The 24580-nt window shown below is 55.6% G+C and overlaps 3 protein-coding genes across 18 annotated transcripts in view; 2 read left to right on the top strand and 1 right to left on the bottom strand.

Moving 5' to 3' along the window:
- The window catches only part of TSC1 (TSC complex subunit 1), a 50912-nt gene extending 39452 nt beyond the window's left edge, over positions 1 to 11460 (top strand). For all 8 annotated transcript variants that reach the window (XM_064580131.1, XM_045883434.2, XM_064580130.1 and 5 more), the window contains 6 exons: positions 138 to 320; positions 1188 to 1298; positions 2048 to 2170; positions 5367 to 5554; positions 5639 to 5800; positions 6162 to 11460. In XM_064580131.1, the coding sequence (XP_064436201.1) occupies positions 138 to 320; positions 1188 to 1298; positions 2048 to 2170; positions 5367 to 5554; positions 5639 to 5800; positions 6162 to 6696 (1302 nt within the window). In that variant the 3' untranslated portion in view covers positions 6697 to 11460. The remainder of the gene's footprint in view (positions 1 to 137; positions 321 to 1187; positions 1299 to 2047; positions 2171 to 5366; positions 5555 to 5638; positions 5801 to 6161) is intronic.
- Positions 11461 to 12388: 928 nt separating this feature from the next.
- On the bottom strand, positions 12389 to 22387 carry SPACA9 (sperm acrosome associated 9). 7 transcript variants are annotated; one of them, XM_045883429.2, is made up of 6 exons: positions 21421 to 22016; positions 20001 to 20193; positions 16413 to 16593; positions 14177 to 14379; positions 13349 to 13496; positions 12389 to 12456 (listed from the first exon to the last, which is right to left on the bottom strand). In XM_045883429.2, the coding sequence occupies exons 3-6, from the start codon at positions 16554 to 16556 to the stop codon at positions 12445 to 12447; spliced, it is 507 nt and encodes a 168-aa protein (XP_045739385.1). In that variant the 5' UTR covers positions 16557 to 16593; positions 20001 to 20193; positions 21421 to 22016; the 3' UTR covers positions 12389 to 12444. The 7 variants fall into 7 exon arrangements, with proteins under 7 accessions (XP_045739385.1, XP_045739381.1, XP_045739378.1 ...); XM_045883425.3 differs by lacking the exon at positions 21421 to 22016 and adding an exon at positions 22251 to 22387 and having other exon boundaries at positions 12389 to 13496; XM_045883422.2 differs by having other exon boundaries at positions 12389 to 13496; positions 21421 to 22017.
- Positions 22115 to 24580, top strand: part of AK8 (adenylate kinase 8) — a 115822-nt gene continuing 113356 nt past the window's right edge. For 2 of the 3 annotated variants that reach the window (XM_045883419.3, XM_045883417.3), the window contains exon 1: positions 22115 to 22271. In XM_045883419.3, the coding sequence (XP_045739375.2) occupies positions 22122 to 22271 (150 nt within the window). In that variant the 5' untranslated portion in view covers positions 22115 to 22121. Of the gene's footprint in view, positions 22337 to 24580 lie in introns of all 3 variants that reach the window. The other variant, XM_064580133.1, reaches the window with a different exon arrangement.

Below are 24580 nucleotides of genomic sequence, written 5' to 3'. Positions count from 1 at the left end.
ACAGTCGTGAGCTGACGGATGCGGCACCTGTGGTTACGGCTTCAGGGCGGCGTGTGGCTGTCGGCCTGGGTGACACTGGAGCCTCGCCGCCCGCCTTGGAAGGCAGCTAAAATGATCACGTCTTTGGTCTCCGCTAGAAAGACCAGTTGAAGTTACAAGAGAAGGACATCCAGATCTGGAAGGTTAGCGTGCAGAAGGAGCAGGCCCGGTGCAGCCAGCTGCAAGAGCAGCGAGACACGATGGTGACCCAGCTCCACAGCCAGATCCGACAGCTGCAGCACGACCGGGAGGAGTTCTACAACCAGAGCCAGGAGCTGCAGGTGCGGGCGGTGGCGCCAGGCCCAGGCAGCCGGGAGAGGGCACGAAAGCGCCTCGCTCGGCCCGACGGACACGAAGGGCTTTTCTCTCTGACGCGGCGGCACATAGACGCATTTAGGGCAGAGGTTCCCCAGCTCTCTCGGGCTGTGTGTGGCTCCCATGGCGTTTCGGTCACTGCCCTGGTGGGGAAGAAAACACCTGATGGTTGTGCTCATTCAGCAGATCTAAACACTTAGTATACACACGACGACTCAGCAGCTGCTTGAAAACAATACACCTAAATTCAAGTTTTTTTTAGATTTTGTTTTTAAACGACCACAATAAATTACCAGTGCCATGTGTGTCCCTGTTGGGCACCACATAGAGGCTCAGACCTTGGAGTCACATTGGACACTGACACCCTCTTTTGCCGTTTCACACTGGTATTCACATGGTGATTTCTATCCCAGCAAACACCCGAACCCTGCTTTGCAGAACGACATCATCCACACGCACGAGCACGTCCGCTACTCACTCTAAACTGTCTCCAGTTCGCAGTTCACATGACGACCGACAGGTGTCACTGTGTTTCCCTCAAAAACTTAACATCTCCCCGTGGCACCCCTGTGAGTTGGCTGTGTGGCCCCAGGGCTCTTCGGTGCACAGTTTTGGGACAGCCCATCTAGGATCTTCTTGTTCTTTTGCTAAACAAATCAGGAACTCAGAAATCAGTTGTAACTTAATTTTTAAAACTAAGAAGCTAAATCCCAGTGGCCCGAGAATATAGTAGAGCAACTGAGAAGCTGGGCTTCCCCACTTGTCCGTGGGCCGACGGCCTGGCGGCCTGGCGGGGGCTGCTGAGTAACTTCCCGGCGTGTCTCCTTGTGCAGACGAAGCTGGAGGACTGCAGGAACATGATCGCAGAGCTGCGTCTGGAATTGAAGAAGGCCAACAGCAAAGTGTGCCACACCGAGCTGCTGCTCAGTCAGGTGTCCCAGAAGGTAAGAAACAGGGCAGGCCGGGCCTCTTCTCACACCTCTTGCTGACGTTCTTCCATCAGACGGGGCGAGTGCGTTACCTGTGTGCCTCCAGCTGGGGTTCCCCACCCGGAGCGAGGTGGCATCCCCGCTCCACCCCCCAGGGGACAAGGGGCAATGCGTGGAGGCAGTTTTGGTGCTGCTGACATCAAGTGGGCGGGGGCCTGGGTGCTGCTACCCACTCCACGATGCACAGGACAGGTTCCTCAGTGGAGAACTACCCAGCCTGCACCCGGGTCTGTGGGTGCACCCAGGGAACTCTTTCTTAAATCCTCATTTACATAAACATGGGAAGCTTGTTCACACAAAGCTCCTGATCTAGGATCCCTCCCTTTTTAGGATTCACCGCACTCTGTACAGCTCACTTACGAACAAGTGCGTTTTCCTGGGCTTTAACCCTGGACCTTGTATCCCCGCAGTGATGCTCACACACGCCCGTCCTCTGCAGGCGTTCTGGGGGTGGCCACTTTGATGTAGCGAATCTCCGCTGCTTTCCTTTTGCACAGCACCGTTTTGAAGTGCATTTCTGTCCGTTGTCATTGCCTTTGGACGCCTTCCTCCCCACCAGTCATTGTGTTAGGGGATTTGAAACCGTGGGAGTTTATTGTCCCCTAGCACTGGAACCCGGAGTTGCTAGCGGGCCCCTGTGTACGCCCATCTGCCAGATGTGGGCTACGGGGGCCCTCACTTTGCCCGCCCTGTGTTTTGGTTAGCTCTCAAACAGTGAGTCGGTCCAGCAGCAGATGGAGTTCTTGAACCGGCAGCTCTTGGTCCTTGGAGAGGTCAACGAGTTGTATTTGGAACAACTGCAGAGCAAGCACTCAGACACCACAAAGGTATGTGGGGGCTCAGGGAGCGACACCCCGGGGCGGGGAGCCCGTAGGACGCAGGCAGCGTGCCTGGCACGCCGCATGGAATGTTGCCAGAGATGCGGCCTGGTGGATGAGCACTCTTCAGCCGTCGCGCAGGCTTGTTTCCCCTAGTTGGCTTGCTTTGAAATGAAGTCGGGGTAAGTGAAAGCACCTCATGGTAATTGGTACAGAGTAGCTGATAAAGGGTTAGTCTTCTCTTACCGGTGCCTGCTGCGAGAGAGAGACAGAGAGAGAAACAAAAAAAGGATAGGGAGCCAGTTCTGTTGAACGTAACTCTCAGGACTGTGGGTATATACTAGGATACATATTTTTTCTTCCGTTTAATGTTGAATTTAATTTCAGCAGATGGTGGTTCAGTCCTGGCAACAAGGCCAGCATGGGGATGATCTTACACTAATTAGTGTCTCACCAGTGGTGTTGAGGCAGAAGTTTTATGTCACTTTATAAATAGCCTCGGGTAATGTTAGTGAATGAGTTGGGAATGAGTTGGAATGGAATTTTAATAGTAAATGCTCAGATGCTTCCTGTCACTAACTTCTCCATCACACACAGGCTTTCTTTTTAGGATTTCTTGGGCTTGTGCTTTGTAAAGCTTTTTTGGCCAAATGTAGAAAGTAGTCTTAAAAGTAGAGAGATGTAATTTTCATAATAGAGTTACTCCTTATTTCTCAGCTCCTCTTAGCTCTCAGATTGAGACTGCCTTTAGAAGGATGTTAAATGTGGAACTTTCTAGAAACCAGCTAGCACTCATTTTGGAGGTTTAATGGGTGTGGAAAAGAATGAGGGGAAAACAGGCCGAAGAGATAGGAGAACCTCTGAAAATGCTGACTGAAACGCATTCCTCACGTCTCCTGAGAGAAGTCAGCTGGGCCGGCCTCTTCAGCTGGAACACTTGGACTCCCGGGGCCTCTTAGAGCCACCTGACCTCTCTGGGCCCTGTTTCACGGTCCCTGAATGGACGTGATGACCCTGACTTGTAGCAGTTAGGTTGCCTATGGCTGTAAGCAGGAACAACAAAGCCACTAAGCCGGCTTAACAATAAGAAGTTTTGTTATCTCACTTGACAAGAAGTCCCAAAGTAGGTGAGTTCCAGGTTGGCCAAGTCAGCGGTTTAGGGACAGCATCCAAGAGCCCAGTTCTGAGGCACCTTACTGGCTCAGTCCGTAGAGCATGCCCCTCTTTATTTAGAAATTTTTTAATATTGGGCGCCTGGGTGGCTCAGTCGGTTAAGCGACTGCCTTCGGCTCAGGTCATGATCCCGGAGTCCCAGGATCGAGTCCCATATCGGGCTCCCTGCTCAGCAGGGAGTCTGCTTCTCCCTCTGGCTCTCCCCCCTCTCATGCTCTCTCTCTCTCTCTCAAGTAAATCTTTAAAAAAAAGAAAGAAATTTTTTAACATTTTAAAGTTTTTTAAATTAATTAATTTATTTATTTAGGTGATCTCTATACCCCACGTGGGGCTTGAGCTCACAACCCTGAGATCAAGAGTATGGACAGGAAGGAGCATGTGACTCTTGATCTCAGGGTTGTGAGTTCGAACCCATGTGGGGCAGAGAGATTACTTAAAAAACAAAAACAAAAACAAAACACCCAGTTTTTTCCACTCTTCTCTACCACCTGACCTTTTCTGGCAACCGTGTCCTCCAGCTAGCTGTGCCGATGGTTGCAAGGTGTGTGCCGCAGGAACCGCGGTCACAGGTAGACAGACACCATGATTTCCCCTGGAAGAGGAGAGGTTCCTTCCTGCGGGTCTCTCTCAGTGAGGAAACTTTGCCAGGAACCCTCCCCCAGGCTTCCCACCCTTGCTGTTGGCCAAGATTGTATCTTGTGCCCATCCCTAGCTCAGTCATTGCCTTGAACCTTTCAGGATTTGCCCTTGGGCCTGGAGTCAGGCTTCCTCTCGTTCAGTCAAGTGGGGGAGGCAGGGTGGTATCTGAGAATCAGGTTGGGCACGGCTGGTAGGTGTTGGCTGTAGTGCCTCCGGCAGTGGTTATGAGGGTTCGTGGAGGCGCGTGGATGTTCCTAGTTCGGTAGCTGCTTTGAGTCTCCATAAAGAGCTCCTATCATTGATGACAAAGGCCCGATTTGTTCACCTCACCTGTGCTGAAGTCTGGAGCCCTTGGGCACAGCTACAGTGGCCACATGATCTGGTGCCCAGTTCTGAGCTTAAATCTCTGGAGTTCCACACCAGGAAAGCATTCACTGGTCATCTTCGAGGCAGGGACACCTCCGTGGAAGCTCATCTCCTTGCTTTTTACGGTTTGTTTTCTATTCTTTTTTTTTTAAGATTTTATTTATTTAGTTGAAAGAGAGTGTGCAGGAGCGGAGGGTTTGTTATCTTTAAAAACAACAACAAACCTACGCTAAGTTTTATGTTACGTATACCTTACCACAGTGAAAACACACGATACAAATGTCACACACGCTTGTTAGAAGAGTGTTGTTTCCATGTCTCCTCTGAGCACGGGTGCACACGTGCTCTGGGTGTCCAGCTGGCTCAGTCTTTGGGCGGGCAGGCCGTCTGCCTGGCATGGTCTGCGGGCTTCGGGGTGCCTGATCCACGCGGGCAGCGTTGCCCAAGCAAGCCCGGCCCACTGCGCTGCGCCTGCTAGCTTTCCCTTAGTCGGTGTGAGGGGAGAAGAGTCTAAAAGAAAACAAATCACCTAAGACACCACTATGTTATTTTGAAATAACTGAATATTGGTATAGTTTCGTTTGGTGTTTGTGAATGTCACTGTTTACATAGTTGATCCTACTGTTCACATGGTTTTATATAAAGTCTGCTTTTCTATCTTTTTACTGATACATAAACTGTAGGTTTACTAGAAACTTGTAGATATAAAATGTATTTTAACTCACTTAACTGTTCTCCTGGCATTAGACTTAACAATGCTTCCAGTTTTTTGCTCTTCTAAACATGATACAATGATTATTTTTGTGCCAAAATGTCTAGTCGTGTTTCAAATGACTTCCTCAGGGGCAGATTTCAAGGAGGGGTTACTAGATTAATACTTGCTGCCAGCTTACTTTGCAGAAAGTTGTACGAATTCCGATTCCCAGCAGCAGTGCCCCAGAGCGCCTTCTCAGTGCTTAGTGCCTTGCTTTCGCACAACAGAGGTAGCACACTCGTTTTCTCGGACTAACTCCGGCCCCTCTTGTAGGAGGTAGAAATGATGAAAGCTGCGTGTCGGAAAGAACTAGAAAAAAACAGAAGCCACGTTCTCCAGCAGAATCAGAGGCTCGATACCTCCCAGAAACGGATTTTGGAACTGGAATCTCACCTGGCCAAGAAAGACCACCTTCTTTTGGAGCAGAAGAAATATTTAGAGGATGTCAAAGTCCAGGCAAGGTAACTCTGGTGGGCATGGGTTTCTGCAGTGATGGGTTTTTTTGTCAGTGGGGCTTCCTATATTCTGGGTGGTCTGTGTTTCAGAGGACAGCTGCAGGCTGCAGAGAGCAGGTATGAGGCTCAGAAAAGGATCACCCAAGTGTTTGAGTTGGAGATCTTAGATTTATATGGCAGATTGGAGAAGGACGGCCTCCTGAAGAAACCTGAAGAAGAAAAAGCAGAGGCAGCTGAAGCGGCAGAAGAAAGGTAGGAACAAAGAGGCGGGAGCTGCAGCCTTGTCCCCGAGCCGCCAGCAGCAGAATAGGGCCCGCGTCTCGGGGCGTGAGAAACCGTCTCTGCTGGCTTAGGCGGGGCCGCCCGGGTGTCTCTCTGCATCCCAGTCCTTGGCCCCAGATTGCGGGATGTGGTCACAGGAAGTGCTCACATGTGCGATCTCCATCTCCCGTCCCTCGCTGAGACTCGGTTTCTCTTGCCAAGACCTCCCACTCAGGTTCCCCACTCGAAAGCGCAGAGTTCAGTGTCTGTGGGCCCGCGTAGTTGCACGTCCCTCCCACACACGCAGGCACCGCCAACGCCGCCCCTCTTCTCCTCCCTGGGTTTCTTACAGGCTTGCCTGTTGCAAGGACGGCTGCTCGGATTCCGTAACAGGGCACAGCGAAGAGGCATCTGGCCACAACGGCGACACCAAGCCCCCCCGACCCGGCGGCAGCGCGCGGGCCAGCAGCGCGAGTAGAGGGGGTGGAGGTGGCCGCGGCGGCAGCAGCAGCGAGCTTTCAACCCCGGAGAAACCCCCCATCCAAAGGGCCGGCCTGTTCAGCAGTCGGTGGGAAACTACTGTGGGAGAGTCTGCCACCAGCATCCCCACGACTGTCGGCTCCCTTCCCAGTTCAAAAAGCTTCCTGGGCATGAAGGCGCGAGAGTTATTTCGTAATAAGAGTGAGAGTCAGTGTGATGAGGACAGCGTGACCATCAGTAGCCTTTCTGAGACGCTAAAGACAGAACTGGGCAAAGACCCGGGTGTGGAAGCCAAGACCCCCCCGAACCTCGACGGCCTGCACCCCTCCCCCCCGAACCTGGACAGTGTTGGACAGCTCCACATCATGGACTACAACGAGACTCATCATGAACACAGCGAAGGATGACGGTCACTCAGTGTTAACTTGCAGGTTGCTGGCGTAGAACAGGAGGTGTGAATGCACGTTCCCAGGCTTTCCTGTCTCCAGGGTCTGGGTGGCTAGCTCACGCGGTGGAAATGGGATGGAGGTCCTTTTGACAGTTGACTGAATGCAGAACGGTTTTTGGATCTGGCATTGAAATGCCTCTTAACTTTCCCCTGAGCCCACTCCCCAGCCTGTCTTTATTTACCCAGCAGTGTGGACTAATCCGAGGGCCAGTTTGCGTTCCTCAGTAGCTTTATTTTCTTCCTTCCCCCACAATGGTTGCGCCCTTTGAACCTGTGCAATATGAGGCCAAATTTAATCTTTGAGTCTAACACACCACTCTCTCCTTCCCTGAAACTCGGAGAATGGGTTGGCTGTCCATTAGCCCAGGTAACTGGTGGTGTTGCAGGTAAGTCTCGTTTTGTCCCTTTCCACAGGGATGTATGTAGCTTGCGAAGCCGGTCGACTTCACGTGGAAGCTTTTCACATGAGACTTTGTCACCGCTTTTTGGTTCTGAAGTGCAGCCTCTCTAGCAGCAGATCTAGAGAAGCAATTGTTTATTCCCCCTTATGTTCTTTTGGCGGTTCTGATAAGCTTCCTAGAAAGTTCTGTGTGAACAAACGTCTGTTCTTAGAGGAGTCTGGAGCTGGCACCATGGAGACCATCCTTTTCCTTTGGGAATGCTCTGTCCCTCCTTCCCCGCTACCTCCTATTTATTTGGTGTTCGCTAGAAAGCTGGGACTGCTCCGACCAGGCTGGCGTAGGGGTGGTAAAACCCGCTCTCTGCAGGAGGGGAGGTTGGTGGCTTGAGCAGTTGCCTGAGAAGCCCTTGTGGACCAGGAACTGCCCCTCGGGCAGGGCTGTGCTAGCTGAGCCCCGGGGTTCACCCCTCCCTCCGTGTTTCCGTGAGCCTCTCGTTTGTGCCAGCTTCTTGGTGATGCTGCTGCAGAAAGGCTCGGAAGGTCCAAAGAGTTTCTTCAGCATTTAAATGACCGTTGCTTCTCAGGCTGCTAGAGCCGCGTCGCCGTTGCTGGTTCTAGACCACCAAAAAGGTAACAGCTTTCTCACACCAGCTAACTTTCCGGGGCCGACCTCCAGGGAGCTTGATGCTGCTCCCTTCCCGCACGTTAGTCGTGGCCGAGCGTGTTAGAGCAGAGTCCTGGCGAGCGTTGACAAAGGCGGTCTGACGTGCACCCTGGGCTGCCTGCACACGCTCGGGTGACCGCAGCACAGCATCTGAACTCAACACAGGCTCCAGAGGTAGATGCTAGAAGCCTAAGAGTGGTTGCTTAGTGTCCCAGCTGAGGCAGAGAGAGACCGGTAGGAAAGAGCCGATGAACTTGGTTTTTCTCTTTTCTATTCTTTTAGTTAAAAGTATATGAGGGGGTTCAGCCGTGAGGGGGGAAAAGACGGACTGTAATGGTACGAAATCTTATTGCTTACAGAAGCTCCCAGCATGTGAGGGTGAAGGTCTTTTGTTTTAAGTGTTGCAGTAAACATGCTAGCACTCCTGACCAGAGGGGGCGAGGTCACGAGAGACGCTGTGTCACCACCACTACGCTGGCAGGAGGCCTCGTCGGGACAGGATCTTCAGGTGTGCTCTACTGTGCCCGGCCCTGCCCGGCCCGGCAGTGGCCGCTGGATGTCCCGTGTGGACTAGCAGTAACCCCATGTGGTGAATTCAGCTTTGTCCAAAGGAGAGCATAAAATCGAGTATGTCCTGTTTCCTCGTTCAGTTTTAGGAAAGGAAAACATGAACGAATTCAGAAAGGAAACATGTTAACTGGATGCCTACTGAAACCAGGTCAGAATGCTCACCCTCCCCCCGCCTGAGAGACTGCCACAGAACAAAGACACCAGGCGTTTAAATCAAAGCCTTTTCCCTGATTAACTGGCAGAGGCAGAGGCCAATGTAGAGAAAGAAAAAACATTTTTAAGAACTGAGAAGATGTAAAAATACAGGGGAGAAGAGGGAGGCAGCGTGGTGAAGTGGGCCGTGGCCTGCGCTGGAGGCTCCACGGGCAGGTCTCTGGGCCCAGGGCCCTTGGCACATCCCTCCGGCCCAGCCGGCTGCTCAGCTCGACAACCATGGCCAGCCTAGGGGAGCTGTGCTCAGCTTCCTTTGCGTTCTAGGGGGCCGGGCTTTTTATTCAGCCAAGGCTGGGGGATTGAGGCCTGGACGTGTGTTGAAGTTACCCAGCCTGAACATTTAGGCTTTTATGTTGCAAAGGACTCAAGTCAATAGTAAGGTTTAGTTTGGTTTTAAAAACAATAAACCTGCCAGGGGCCAACAGGCCACCGATTGCGCTGCAGCGAGTCTTTTTAAGGACTGAAAGGTGATAGTAGAGGGACACTAGAGAGAGAATTCGAGCCTGGGAGCTGGCAGGGCAAAGGTATTAGAATAGTTAGAGCATCAGGTCGAGCAGCTTGGGCAGGTCAGGCTTGGGCAGCTCGGGCAGCCTCTGCCCGGCCACTCGGAGCATGCTTGCCTGCCTCAGAGCCGTGTGGCCAGCGTGCGTGACCTGCTCTGCTCCCCACCCGACACTAACCAGGGTCAGCACAGGCCCTGGGGTTGCAGTCTGCTTCTTGGGCAGCATGAAATTTGTTTTCAAAAGGAGCACTACAGTTCATGGGGGCGGCGTGGTCTCCATAGAGAAAGCGCATTCCCGAGTCCACTGCAGGACGGAAGCGCGTGGGCCTCTCTCAGACAGGACTTTGAGGGATTTTTAAAAAGCTTTTGACAGGGCTCTGCCATAAAGTCTACAGACATCGTTAGTGTAGCATTGGAAGACGTACCTAGTCACGAGTAAGAAAATAAATCCAAAGGCAGGAGACAGAGGTCGTTTCTTGGGTCAGGAGGTTTTTAAAGGCTTCCGTGAGCCGAGTGCTAGGCCCAGCTGTGGGCGGCCAGTGGGCGGCCGTGGCCTTCCTAGCTTGGTCAGCAGAGTGTTTCAGCTGCTGGGGATTCTTACCAGGCTCCGTGGGTGCAGAGAAGCGACAGGTCAGCTGCTGTGTGTGCCGTGTGGAGGGGAAAGGGGCCAGCTCTTCCGAGCAGGGAACCTGGGAGCCACTGACATGGACGGTGAGCCCACCGTGCAGCTGTGGTCCAAGAGGCTGGCACATCACGGGGCAAAATCAGGACGACAGGACACGAAACTCTAGACCCTGGGCCGTCCCCATTTGCCACAGCCTGTGTAGTTTCTAGAGGTTTTGTCACAAAAGGCCAAAGTTTTATGGTTGTGCAGAAGGGGGTGGCTGATCCAGCGGCCGCGATGAGGGGGTCCCCGTGAGCTGGGCTGTAGGGGTTCAGACTCACAGTTCCGAATGAAAACTTGGGTGTTTCTGTGTAGAGAATGTAGCATGTGCTGTGACTAGCCAGTGGGAGTTTGTACCAAATACTAGAACATCCACTTGAAGCCAGAAAGAACGGGAGAACGAGTGAGAGGAAGTGCCACGTGGAGTGCCAAGAGATGGGAGGAAGCCGTGCAGGTTAAGGAGAGTGCGGGTGGCGTGGAGGCTTGGTCTGGAGCCACAGTCCGGGTGGAGGGCCACCCAGCCTCTCTCAGTGGTCCTAGGCCGAGCCCGATCCCACCCAGAGACCCCACCCACGTCTCCTGCGGGGAAGAGAGGGGCTCATGGAATGACCCCCATCAGCGCAGCTCCCCCTGCTCCTTTCCACTCTGGAGGTGCACGCTGGAAACCGATCTCCAGCCCCACCATGTCTGTATGTTTCTGCCCAGACTTCTCTAACTCGAGCCCTCCTTGCCCCTCCCCTTCCCTCCTCCCTCCCCTCCTCCCTCCCCTCCCCCGTGTGGCAGAGGAATTGGTTGCCCTCCAGGAGGCTTTTCCGTATAGGTGAAAGAGCAAGTGTAGGTCGGAGCCGGCCCCAGGCTGCTGCTGTGACCCTTGTCCCATGTGGCTCGTGTCCCCATCCAGGGCTCTCTGACGTGTGCAGGGAGAGTGGGTTCCTGTCTTTTCCATGCTGTCCTCCGGTCTGTACGTGCTCACCTGAGAGAAGAGGGGCTGTAGCAACCAGGGAAGCCTGCCCGGGGTAGTGAGCCCCTGCACCCGCCACTGCAGAGCCCTCTGCCCCCCTTCCCTTCCCTTCACCACCGAATTGTCCGTCGGGGATAAGTAGGTCAGTTGAACCATTGGAATAGATGCTTTAGAGGAGACCCCTGAGAGTTTGAGACCCACCCCCCATCACCCCCTCCTCCTTTCCCCCACCTCGCTACAGTGTTTGGACAGGAGGGTACAGCGCTGCTGGATGCAGCAGATACTCTGGCTGATCAAAGAGGCGGCCGGGCATTTTGCACTAGGAAGAATCAGTGATCACTTTTCAGAAGACTTCTATGGACCATAATAAGTATATTACGGAGGAACAGATTTTGTTAAGACGTAATCTAGTTTTGTAACTCAATCATGGATCAACCACATGTGGCTAACTTGCAGTTTAAAGGGGTCCCATCAGTGAAAAAAAGATTTTTTTTTAACCGACTGCTTTTAGTTAAATTTGAGAAAGTCCTCTTGTCAAAAGGTTTAAACCTTCCCGCCTTGATCTTAAAAGCATGTCAAACAATCCACGTCAGATGCCATAAACAAGAACTGCGAGAGAAAATGGTACAATCTTAGTAAATGGGAATTGGAATCAAAAGGGTTTGCTGTCCTTCTTAGAACGTTCTAAAATGTCAAGGCAGTTGCTTGTGTTTAACTGTGAACAAATAAAAATCTATTGTTTTGCACTATTCTGCTGTGTTGACATGAAGTGACTCGCGCTGGCCTCTGAGGGACTTGTAGGCAAAGTAGGGACCCGTCCACAGACGCAGAAGCTTCCAGCCTGGCTTGGTTGGTCACCTCAGGTGGCTGGAGGAGGTGCTGACAAGTAGAATCTGGCTTTCGTCTCTCTAGGACCCTTTTTGTTCTAGCCCATTCTCTGGCCCACAGCCACAGATCCTCCCTTTCTCTGCCTCGGATTCCTGCCTTCCCCCGCCGAGAGTGGCATGGTGGCATGGAGCGGGTGATGTGAGTCATCCCCACCCAGACTCTCCAAGCCGGACGGCCTGCAGGGGCTGCACTGCTGTCCCACCTCGTGCTGGGAGTATGCTTGCCTCCCTACGAGTTGGCTGGCCGTTGGCTTTAATACAGTCCTTTTGGTGGCACCCAGGTGACACCGAGGTCATCGAGAGCTTACCGGTCCTGTTCTGTGAGTGTGCCAGGGAGAAGGGCAGCTGGCACCCACCACCTTCCTTCCGTTACGTCATCAGGGGTTTGGAGGAAGGCAGGAAACTACCTCAAACAATTGTTCGATCCAGCCTTGCCTCACCATCTCTTCCTTGGAACAGACATTTCCAGCTGTCCCTGGAAATCGGTATGCTCTGCCTATGTTAATGGCGGAAGCAGCTCTTTGAGAGAAAGACTCAGAGATGGCAGTTTTTGATTTTGTCTGGAAAATTCAGATGTCTATTCAGATTCCTGTCTGAACAGCTTCTAACTACGGAAGGCCAGTTACGAGCTGGCCTGTGGGTCTTTGGCATGATCCCCCCGAGAGCAAATGTCTATAGTGGTTGCTCTTTGCTCGTGGTTTTGCTTGTGAGGCTACTGGCCAGTGTCCTCTGAGGTCTTAGGGTAAATAAAGAAGGGATAACTCCTAGGAAACCAAGCCAGGCAGAGAGGTGGGAGAACACTTTTTATTCTTGACGGTCGCCCCCGAGGAAGCAAGAACACAGAAGCTAAGTCGCCCCCTGTGAAGGGAAAAGCCAACAGTCAGTCAGAACTTCCAGCAAGCGCAAAAGCCAGAGACACATTCTATAATGTCGGGGCCTTGACTGTGTTGTGAAAATCAGGAAACTGTCCTTGCACGGGAGCCATAAAATCAGAATTCTTCCGGCTTCTCTCATGGCCTCCCCTCTCCCAAGTAAAGGAGAGCAAAGGCAGGTTCGTTCCCCTTTGGGTTTTGGTCCAGAGACCTAATCACACTGAGGAAGTCCACCGTGCCGGCCCTCAGCATCCTGGCAGGCCAAGCAGCCAGATCTTGCAGGAGCCGAGCCTTGCCTACAGTTGCCGCTGTGGTGGGAAAGGAGCTGGCAGGCCTCCGGCTCGGCGGCTCGGCCCAGAAAGCCGGACCTGCAGCGTGGCCGGGCCCGGCAGGGTGCGGGCTGGGAGCTCCCAGAGCACCTGGGCAGGCCGGTGACCCCAGCTCTCAGCAGCCTCCCCGGGACACCCGCTCCCACCAACACCGGAAGTGGGGGTCCTCTTCATTGGCTCAGAGGCGAGGAGAGCTTAGAAGTGAACGTGACAGAGGGAGAGAGGTTCTCAACAGTATATTGGGCAGGCCCTCTGGGGTTCATCCGTGGCGGGGACTGTGGGCGCCAAAGAATGGATCAGCCGGTGGAGACCAAGTTAAGTGACCAAGCACCCTACGGGACGCAGCAGCTTGCCGGCTCTGAGTTACAGTTTCCCGCCAGGCGGTCTCCAGGGAGGTTTGAGACATCCTGTGTCATTCCCCCTAGGTTTGGGGCTGTCTTTTGTAAGTCGCCTACGTTTGTGCTTCCTTAACCGAGGCTGGGTGCCTGTGGTCCAGGCAGGGCGAGCGGCCGCCCCGGTGGCTTCCTGGTGTGCCTGGGGCTCACTCACATGCTGCAGGGCTTTGCGGGGCAGCTTCTCCGAGTGGGCGACCCATTCTTTCATTAAGTCCAGGACGATGGGGATGAGGCTGACGATGCCTCCGTAGTGGTTCCTGGCCTCGTCACAGCTGAGGTGGTTCACCACGTCGTGAGGGTACCTGCGGGGCAGCAAGAGGGCTCCGTCCAGGCCCGGGGCAGGCCCTAATCCTGGGCGCCCCTCAGAATCCCCTGGGGAGGCTTGGGGCCGCACGGGCCGAGCCGCACTCTCTCCCGGACCGCGGTTCGGCGGGCCTGCGGCCCAGGAGCCCTGGCTGATGCAGGGGTGAGGGGCAGGACTCTCGAAGCACTCGCCTTCGGTTGTAGAACCCCGGATCAGGGGCCCTGGAAACCTGCCGGAACTGCTCCAAAACCTGCTGGTTAGTCCCTCTGCCTCTTCTCCACCCCGATAACTAAACGGCGTGCTCCGAACAGGGCGCCCTGTGCTGAGGGCCCCCGGGGCGCAGAATGAGGGAGCCGCACTGGCGGTACTGGGGCTTCTCCGTGGGCTTCTGGGAACACGTGCCCTGCGACCCCCTTCCCTTTGCCCGGTACTGGCTCCACTCTACCTGCGGCCTCAGCAGCCCTCGTTTGCACTAAAACGGCTTGTGGGGTTGGCCCTTCCAGCAAGTCAGTGGGCCTGGGAGTTCCCACCGGGGCAGGGGCTCTGGACAGTCGCCACAGGATCCACCCGCGGGGACGCACCTGCCCTCTGGGCAGAAGCCGGCTCCTTCCTGCTGGTCGGTCGCCCCGCTCCCTCCCCGCCCCGCTGCCCTCCGCAACAGGCCCAGAAGGGACTCACTTTGCCCTGAGGCTGCTCAGGTCGTTGCTTTGGCTAACCAGGGATTTGCATTTCTCAAGCAGGTTGCTGGTGGCCGGGCTGCCGGAGTGCAGGGCTTCGAAGTGCTGACACAGCCTGCTCAGCTCTGCGCAGATGTCCAGGAACAGGCGCAGAACGCGCCGGTCTGTGGCGTTGTGGCAGTAATGCTCCGCGTAGCTCTGCACCTGCGGGGGCCGCAGGCCGGGCGCTCAGGGGGCGGGGTCACGGGGCCCACGCGGCTGCACGCAGTTTCGGTCACGGTCACGGAGCGTCCCCGGCGCTGCGCCACGCGCCGTGCAGCCTGGACCTCGCACCTCTCAACACGCTCACCTAAACCCCACCGGGCACCACGCACCCCAGCCAACACCTAAAGCAAAGAGCGCTGCTCCCCGACCTTTCGGGCCACAGTCCCCCTCAGGCCCCACTGCGGAGCAGAGAGAAGGCACTAAATCCTCTGAAGTTTCCTCGTCCTGTGTCTCCAAGGTAGAGGAAGGAGGGACAAGGGGAGCCGGCAGAGGGATCACCCACAGAAGGTAGTCTGAACCTCACACCACACACTGACACCAACTCTAGGATGAAGAGCGTAAACGCCAAACAAAACGAAAGCTCCCCTGTGAACGTGTTCCAGATGCAGGAGTCGGGACGCCTTTCTCCAGTCCTTAAAGGTGTTCAGAATGGTGAGACCGCTGATCCGCGTTCAACCCCTCTCCCTGGGCGGAATGGAGGTCCTTCCCGGGCAGGGGCTCTTCCTCTCTATCCAACCTCACCTCCCCCCCCCGCCCCGCCCCTGTCTCTCTGGATCTGAGGTCAGGCAAGGGGGAGGCCTGGCCTTGGGCTGGGGAGAAACTGGCTGCGGTCCAGGCAGGATCACTGGCCCATTTCCCCAAGGCAGGCCCTACCCGTGGCGGGCCGGTGGCCGGGGACATCACCTCCCTCCCCTAGCAGCCAGAACTTTTAAGTCTAAACCAGGTCGCCTTTCTGTTGCTAGGGGATGTCCTCCCACATGATCTGAGTGGTTGCAAGTCCAGCAGCTCTGGGGGGTGGGGGGGCTCCGGCCACCTCCATATCTGCTGGGCACTGCGGAGGGTGAGGAGGGGCCTGGCCCGCGGTGTAACCACAACACAGCAGTCGCTGGGCTACCTGGTGTGTGCGCGGGTTACCTGTGGATGACCCAGCTCAGGGAGGGCTTCCCACAGAGAGTCAAACCCTGGGGCCGCTGTTTACCAAGAGCCTTTGCTGAACCAGGGGCCAGAAGGCCACTCCCTTGTGCGTGTGAGGGGGGTGGGGGTGCGGGTCTCAGATGCTCCTTCCTGATAAACCTGTCCAGTGGCCTTGGAAGTCAGAGCCTTTGGGGAACGGGCTAGAAAAAGGATGTAGCTAACTGACTTCCAGATAGTTCAGGGGAAAGAGGCTATTTTCTGTAGGTTTAAAAAGTTTTCAAGTTAAAAAACCGGGAGAGGCTTTTACATATATTAGAAGAAGGGATTTTTTGAAGGATGCAGGCAGGGTTGCTATTCTCTGTGGGCCCGTGCACTTCTCCTAAGCAGTTCTGAGCTCTGAGGCCGCACCCGCCCCACGCCATGAGCCACTGGCCTTCCACAAGCTGACCGTGGGCCCGAGGCATGAGTGCAGTTGGGAGGGTCCCACCTACGTGTGTGCCGCTTCCTGGAAGGCATGTTCGGTCTTCGGCAGAGCAAACTGGGATAGAGCTAACTCACGAGGACACCCGGGTTACGTGAAAATGTTTGCAGACGGAGGTGGGGTGGGGGTGGAGCAATGTGCTTGGCGCCTCCCAGTTTCTCAGATCCCAGTAGGATCTGACAGCTGGGACCACAGGCATCAGACGCTGGCTGAGAGTCTCCCTCATGATCTCCCTAAATCCGCATACTACCCGGAGGTTCTCACTCTACAGAGTAACAACTGGGGCACAGACAGGTGACTGCCGGCCGGAGGTCACAGGGTGCGTGGGGCTGAGCCAGGACCTGAACCCTGGCTGGCAGTGTCCAGCCCATGTTTGTAACCACTTTGTTATTTACTTGGGGAGGGGATGCCTGGCTCATTCCACTAGTTAGGCTCCGAGTCCTGACTCTGGCACAAAGGTGCTTGCCCCCTCTGGGCTTCAGTTTCATCTTTCAAGTAAGGTGTCACCCAGGAATCTCTGGGCCTGGCAGGCCCCTGGGAGCCCGGCCCCGCCGCCCGCCAGCCCACGGGATGCCACCTGTCCGATGCTGGCGATGGGCCGGATCTTGTCATGGGCGTTCTCCCTGCAGTGCTCCAGAGCGGCGATGAAGGTGAACTGTTGCTGTTGGAAGAGCTTGTACTTCTGCTCGATGTTTCGAAGAGACTCCTTCACCTCATTCATTGTCTTCCTCAGTGGTCATTCACAGGAGAAGGGGGATCTATGGGGAGGAAGAGTGCAGGGCTGAGGCCCCAGGCACAGACTGCAGAGCCAGCTCTGGAGTCCCAGACCAACATGCCTAGGCCCCTCTCGGGCGAGCACTGCGCTCACTCCAGATGCCCCAGGCCGTCCAAGACAGAGCAGAGCCTGACCCAGGTCCCTCTACCCTCCAAGGACACATTCTTTGCCATCAACTGTGACTTCCTTCCCTCAAGTGTGGACACAGATTGCTCTGGTCCTCAGTTTCTCCAGACCGTGGACACACACACACACACACACACACACAGCCTCCAATGCCTTCCTGTGCTGTCAGCAACAGAGGGGATCACGGCATATGTCACAGAAAATAAGATCTGTGATTATCAGTTCGGACCAAATCATTTTAAACCATCTGCCTCTTTGCAATTGGTGGGAAAGTCTAGGGATTGTTTCCAGTGGGCCAAGCAGGGGAAGAGCCTGTCCTGGATTGTCGAGTGTGAGAAGGTGCAGTTTCCCTGCTCTGTGCTTGGGTCAGGAGCCCTGATCTCAGGCTGGCACATTCTCAGGGCGGGGGCTGGCCTGATGGGAAACATTAACGCCATGGGGAGTGCTCTCTTCTGGTGCCTCACAGACTGTCCCTGGTGTGGTTCAGGTAGTCCACAAGGCGTCTAGAATCTTCTGTGAGCAGAGAAGGCTGTGGGTTCTGCTCCCTGTGACACCAGTTTTGCTGAGCCTGTGCAAGATACCCAGGGCCCAGATTACGGAGCCCCAGAACTGGGAGACCTCGGTCGGTCAACTCCCCTTAACTTCCGGCGGGGGGCAGCTGAAGTCCAGGGTGTCACAGCAAGCTCGTCGGAGACCCCCTAGGTCCCAGGCTTCCTGACATCTGGCCAGAGTCCTCGAAGCCGCCCCAGCCGCCGCGCCTCCACCACGAGGCAGCGGCACGCGTGTGCCCTGTGTGAGCGGGGGTCAGAGGAGGCTGAGCCACGGTGGGGTCCAAGTGAGTCGCTGCAAGGGCTGGGGCGGGGCAGAAGACATCCCAGGCTTCCCGGCAGGCCCCAGGTGGAGAGGAGCAAGCCCAAGGGAGACGGGAGCCCAGGGCAGGGCTGGAGCAGGGAGGGCATCTCCGAGGCAAGAAGAGGGATGAAAGGAAATGCAAGAACAGATGAGAAGGTGGCCTCCAGGACACGATGGGGGCGGCACATCAGAGAACTCGGGGAGCGCTGGGAGCTGAGTCGCGCCAGGATGGGCCCTGATAATGGCGCCCTGTGAACCTCAGTGGGTCGAGGAGGACATTCAGCAGCAGTGCCCAGCGCACCGCCCCCCCCCCCCCCGCCCCCGGGAGCCACGGTGCCTGTTTGCTCACAGCAGCTGCAGCTCTATGGGGGTGGGCCTGGGCCAGGGCCGGGCTGGGCGCCCGTGTCCTCCCCACTCAGTCCCCTGCCTGCCGTGGGCGAGCGCAAAGGAGAGCCTGGGTTGTGGGGATGCAGTGGGGGCCCTCTCTTTGTCAGACACCTGGAACCCCTGCCAAGGTCCCCCTACCCCCTGCCCAGAGGTGGCAATGGGGGACGGGGTAAAGGGGGGCAAGGTTTTGGGTTGTATCTCCAATGGTGCAGGCTTACCAGGCAGGTGAGGCCCTCGGTGTGAAACTGAAGGGGCACCACAAAGCCCAGCAATCAAGCCAGGTAAAAGTATTTGACACACTATTTGAAGAAATAAAAGTCAATAGCAAAAAGTCCACAAAGTGCCTGAATTTTAAGTAAACACAGGATGGGATCCAGTGCGGGGCCTTTTGCTGTACAGGAGTCCGAGGCAAAAGCAACAAGTAATACTGATCCTGTCTTTAAATTTTTAATAGTTTACTCTCAATGGTTTTTTTGCATTAGTTTTGATGTTTTTAAATGTTATTCGTCCTGATGGCGGGGGTTTTTGGTGCCCTTCACATTCTGCGTCAAGGCAACCGCCTTACTTGCCTCACCTAGTTTGGGCCTGGGGCTTACAAGTGACGCGGGGGCTGAAGGCCTAGGAAAGTCGGAGCCCAGCACACAGGGGGGTTTCGGGGGAGGAGTGGGAGCACGTGCTTTCAGTCTGGCCTTCCCCCATTAACGCTCGGGGCTGTGCTGGGTGGTTAAGAACCCAAGCCCGGAGTCCCATAGTCCTGCTTCAAATCCTGGTGCCCCTGCGGGGTGAGCCTCCGTGTTCTAACATGCTATTGGGAGAGGACAGGGCCAGCCTCTCAGCCTTGGGGTGAGGACTGTGGCAGGTGGCAGGTGTGGAGCCCAGCGCCTGGAATGCGGCAGCACCTGGTTGTCGGGGCAGCGAAAGCAGCTGTGATTACACGGTGTGCACACAATCACGGCAGCAGGCCACGACAGGCACAGTGTGCACCCCGAAAGCAGAGGCTGCTGAGGGCTTGACCTCCTGGAGAGGAGAGGTGGGGAGGGTGGGGCAGAGGGGTGGGGACCCTGGCTAGAGGCTGGGAGGGGGTTATGTGGAATATTGTGAGCAAGCACAGAAGGCAGTGGACAGGGTAAGGCCGAGGGACCTAAGCGTCAGACAAAGCTAGGAGAACCACTGAAGGCCAAGAGGGGTAAGAAGCATGTCATGCGTTCATTCGTTCATTCATTCATTCATTCTGCAATGCCTCCCATACGCCAGACACCATTCTGAGTGCTGGGCTATATACAGCATTGAACAAAATAGACAAGATCCCCTTCCCTGGAGGGACTTATCTTTCAGAGTGGGAGGCAGACAATAAGGATGAGTGAATGAACCATGTTTTAGATAAGGGCACTGCTAAAGAGAAAAGGAAGCTGGGCAGTGGGATGGGCGTGTCGGGATGAAGAGCTTCACAGTCTGCAAGAGGGTCCTTTGCAGGGGGTGGGTGGGTGCGGGGCAGGGCAAACTAGAGCCATGCTCCAGCCTTCAAGGAGATCCTGAACACCCACCCCAACCCTCCTAACAGCAGTTACTCTCCATGGGGCCCTAGGAAAACCCTGGCCATGCATTAAGTCCTCACCTATGAAGGTACCATGATTATCCCATGACAGATGACGAAGCTGAGGTTACCCAGGTAGGAGAAGTGAGCCAACCAGGATCTCCCACTCAGCTCTGCCTAACTTTATAAAGTCTGGGCTCTCGGATAGCTCCCTCCTCTCTCTGTGATGGTCCATAGAGACAGACATGCCAGACATCAGATTGACCAGAGCTGGGAGCGGGTGGGTGGGGTGGAGGGGATACCAAAGGCCTGAAAAGCTGCTCAAACCCCCCTAGGGGTCAGGCACTGGCTGGACCCCTGGGCCTCATTTCCACTCCCGTGAGACTGTTCTCTGTTCCCCATCCCCTAGGGGGCTGCCCTAGGTGTCTGACTTCCTGCCACCCTCCTGGGGCTTCCTGGGGCTGTCAAGTTCTCTAAGGTTATAGCACTACCTCAGCTGGTGGCCCCAAGAGCCCCTGAGAGCAAAACTGACGTGGCTCTTGATCCTAGTGACTTGTGACATGCGCGCCAGGAATGTCGTGAGAAGAGCTGTAATAAGCTATCCAAAGTGATCGTCCCTTGAACGAGAGTCACTGCAGCCAAATTAGTGTGGATGAAAGGCACAGGGTGCAGGCACTTCTCGATCTGGGGGAGGAGGAAGGAAAAAATGATTACCCAATAGGTTTTAGGCTTTAATTGATTTGTATTTTTCCAGGCTGCTAAAGAAGATTAAATCGTGGTATGAAAAGCGCCTAAGGCTTAAAATAAATGAGGAGAAAGACAAGTCATTTCAGAAATGTCCAGGAAGCAAAGTGAACCTCTCCAGTGCAAATTGCGGGTTTGGTTGTTGTGTTCTTTGTTCAGGGGGAGGCAGCTTCCTTTTCTTCCCCAGCTGTCTTTGCAGTTGGCTTTGACAAGCCAACCAAGGTGTGCACGCTTTGAGGAAGCGGCTCTGAGGGGAAGAGGCAGAACTGCAGCCTTTTACATTGGAGGGCATGTCTCTGGGCAAGTGGCCGGTGGTGACGGCTTTGGCTAGGAGTCAGACGTCAGCCCTGGCTCTGCCTTTGCTTAACAAGTGAACTTGGCCAAGAATTTCCCTCTTTCTGGGCCTCAGTTTATCCATCTGTAAAATCAGTGGGTTTGGATTAGAAGATCTTCAAGGGGACTTCTGATTTTAATGCTTCACGATCAACCCCTGATGAGGAAAGAGGCCCAGAAAAGGGAAATGACTTTTGCCAGAAGTCATTCAGCCACAACCACTTTTCACCATTCTGATCCTCCAATTTCTTATCTGTAAAATGGGAATGAAGGTACTTATTTCTCAGGGCTGGTGCAGAGATTAAACGAGATAATATGGCTAATAGTAGCCCCTATGCATTGTGCACTTATTACATGCCAGTTACCAATACTTCAGGTATATTAGCTTCCTGGAATCCTTCCCTAATCCCCACTTCACAGGGGAGGAGAGTGAGGCACAGAGCAGGCTCACAAGGCCAGGTGGAGCCAGGAGCTGAACTTGGGGCAATCTGTACTGACAATGCCAGACGTCCTGTCCATAATGTACAGACCCCATAGTTTTGTTAAGAACACTGAGGGCTCAAAACCAGGAGTAGCTCCTCCTAAAAATGGCAACAGACAAAAAGCTAGAGCTCCTAGTTCAGCGCTGTGTCTGATACCAGGCTGCCTGCCCTGTCCCACTGCGGACTGGCGCAACTCAAAAAGCTCCTTCCCCCAACCATGTCCTACCCCAGCCCGGTCCCGCACCAGCGGCAGTCCCCTCCATTCCTTCCCCCCCAACCCCCAGGGTTTGGGTGGGCCCGCCCGCCCCCGGCCCGCTTTAACCTTACTGCTCCTAGAGCAGCCTTCACTTACAGAGCGCTCTGAAGCTGGAGTGCCTCCAAGGATGTCTGGGGCCCCGGAAGGGCGGGGAGGCCCTTCCCAGGCCTGGGGAGGTCGATGAGAAGGGGCGGGGCCGCGGGCCCGATTGTTCCCGTGGGTGCCATAGCAATCGGGTCACGTGGCAGCCCCGCCCCACCCCGTGAGCCTAGGCCTTCCCGCCCGCCCCAGGGACTCCCCTACTTTTTCAAACCGTTCCCCAGCCTCTATTCATTTTAAAGATGGGGAAGCTGAGGCCCAGAGAACAGAACTGGGCCGGCCCTCAGAGCTCCCAACGCCCGGGTCGGGGTGCGACGGCGGAACCAGCGCAGGACCCGCCTCCCATCCCCTCTGTTGGTGGGAGGGTCGACGTGACCCTGAGCGTCCCAGCACCGGGGGCCCTCCCGAGGCACCTCTGGTCCTAGAAGGCCACTGCTGGAGCGGCCTGAGGGGTCCCGCTGAGACGTGCAGACTGCGGAGCGAGGCCCGCGCGGGGAAGCACCTGCCCCGCGGCGGCTGGTCGCGCGGGCCGAGGAGCCGGGGACCAAGCCGTGCTCCAGCCTGGAGGGCCGGCGGGCGCGCGCTGATGACGTAAGCGGCGGCCCTAGCGACGGCGGTCTCCAGGGCCGGCGGGCGCGCGCTGATGACGTAAGCGGCGGCCCTAGCGACGGCGGTCTCCAGGGCGCGGGCGCGCGCTGATGACGCGGCGGCGCGCCGGCCCTAGCGACCGCTGTCTCCAGGGAGCGGGCGCCCTGCACCGCGGCATGGACGCGACCACCGCCCCGCACCACGTACCCCCGGAAATGCCCCAGTACGGGGAGACGTACCACGTCTTCGAGCTGATGCAGGTGACCGAGGCGGCCCCGCCCTGTCGCGACACCGGGCGCCGGCCGGGAGCCTCCGTCGCGATAGGGTGCGCGGCGGCGACCCCGCAGCTGGGGGGTGTCCGACTCCTGTACCGCCGGGACCCCGAGGGATGACTCGGTCGGAGGACGCCCCGCGTCCCTGCCCTGCGGACCCAGGAGGGAGGAAAGGGGGCAGGCCCTGGCCAGGATTTGGTCATGGCCCTGGGCCGGCCAGCTCAATGGCCTGGACCAAGTCCCATTCTTTTCTCAGTTCCGGCAGCTGTGAAATGCCAGGTTGCAAGAGCTGGTCTCCAAGGGGGCCCTTCCCGCGCTGACAGACCCCAGCCTGTCTGCAGTGTTCGTTTCTGAGCTGGGGAGTGTCCGAGTTCAAGGTGACATCACCGTCCCCTGAGATGGCTGCGACCGGGGACAGGGGACAGCAGCCCCGTGGCTCGGGCGGCAGCATTTCCCACACGGCCCTTCTTCATTAGGGCGGGAGTTCGGGGCTGCTCCCAAGCTCTCATCCTGGGTGTCTGACTTGACCGGCCCTCTCTCCCTGTGTGCGCTTTGGCAAAGCCCTGCCCCTTCTGGTTGCCCTTCTGCACCTCCTGGAGGCAAAGGCTTTCGGGAGCTGGACTGAAAGAACTCTCTGTCGCTCAGAGGTTGTGAGGGCCGAAGGGACGCTGGAGCCCAGTTTCCAGAGCATTTGCTCCTCCAAGTACACCCTATCCCCAGAGGCACCACTGTGGGGACCCCTGTGCTCATTTGAGCCTCTGACCTGCACACCTGAGAGCAGAGCTCAGACTCAGAAGTGTCACCATCTCTCCAGCAAACACATGCTTCCTTTGGAAAGTGTTACCTGGCAGAGGGAGGGAGAGAGATTTCTCTAAAACCGGGTGGCCAGTCTGAGAAAAGAAAATGGCCAGCTGAGTTGTAAGTCATCCGCTGGTGGGCAGGATGGGGCCAGCTCCTGGGGGCGCTGTGGTCTGTTCTAGGGAGGCTGCTGTATCTCAGAGTGACTTTTGGATGGAACAGTCCGCAGAAGCTTTTAGTCCAGTATTTTCAGTCCTTAGTCATTTGTGTGTGTTCCCTCCGTGGATCTTACCATCTTCATTTCTTACACTTTTTAAAAATAATTTTAGACCCACAGGATGTTACCAAGATAGTACAGAGTTCTGATGTACCCATCCCCAGCTCCCCCTACTAAGACCATCTAACGTCACTCCTTGACATTCACAGTCCTACAAGACAGTTAACCAGACAGAGGCCTTATTTGGATTTCATCCGTTTTTACCTGCACTTCTTTCTTTTTCTGTGTGCACGGTTCTATTGAGATGTTATCACATATATCGATTCATACAACCACCACCACAATTCCACTTTCACTTAGTCATTTCTTTAAATCAACCCACTTAAAAAAAAAATCAACCTGTTTTACCTCCTCCTGAGCAATATCTTTGAAATCCTAGGTTTCCTAATACACAATAGATACACAACTGCTTAAAAGCGAAATTAAAAACACTCATCTGTAAACCAGCTAGCATCATCTCACGCCGTCTCCGCAGTGCGAGCCGACCAGAGGCCTCGGCCAGTCGGGCCCTCCACCAGCTGGGGAAGCTGAGGCTCGGATAAGGGAAGCGACTTGCTGGTGAGGTGCAGAGCGGAGCTAGGACTTCTCACAGCTCCGAGCGCTCTACGCATCCACACGCCCTCCGCCCCCAGAGGCAAACACCCCTCCCTGGTTGTCCCTGAAGGATGCTCCTTCCTGCGCCAGCGTAGCTCCTATTATCTACCCAGTTCCTTTCTGTGCCTCTTGTTCTGGAACCATGGAAGCTGCTTTTCCTTGGAATTAAATGGTCAGACTAGCCCAGGACTGTTTAGATACTTGGCTGGTAAATATTCTGCCCCACCCTGGAGGGACACGGGTAGCAGTGATGGCCATGCCCCCCAGCAGATGTTGGTATTGGGCACCTACTGTGAGTGTGCCCAGCATCGGGACAAGGGTGAGGCAATAACGGAGCTGCAGGAGCATATGGCAGGATATATCTAGTGAGTGTGATCAGGAAGGTATGTTTCCATGGAGACTGGAGGACGCAGGGGGACAAGTGTTCTAAGCTGAGGGAACAGCATTTGCTAAGGCTCTGAGGGGCACATGAACATGGTGCATGAGAACTAAGAGAAGGCTGGTCTGGGAAGCACAAAGGGACTGAGGGGAGAGGACCCTGGGCCTGCCTGCTCTGAGTCCAAGGGCAGTCCCTCCAGGAGCCTCCCCGGTGATACCCACACGACCCTTCCCTCATCCTCTGCTCATG

Source organism: Mirounga angustirostris, unplaced genomic scaffold, assembly GCF_029215605.1.
Source record: "Mirounga angustirostris isolate CCGP_5_RB_7025 unplaced genomic scaffold, mMirAng1.0.hap1 SCAF_15, whole genome shotgun sequence".
NCBI classification, from domain to species: domain Eukaryota; kingdom Metazoa; phylum Chordata; class Mammalia; order Carnivora; family Phocidae; genus Mirounga; species Mirounga angustirostris.
The sequence above is the reverse complement of the archived record's forward strand: the minus strand, read 5'-3'. Positions and strand labels throughout refer to the sequence as shown.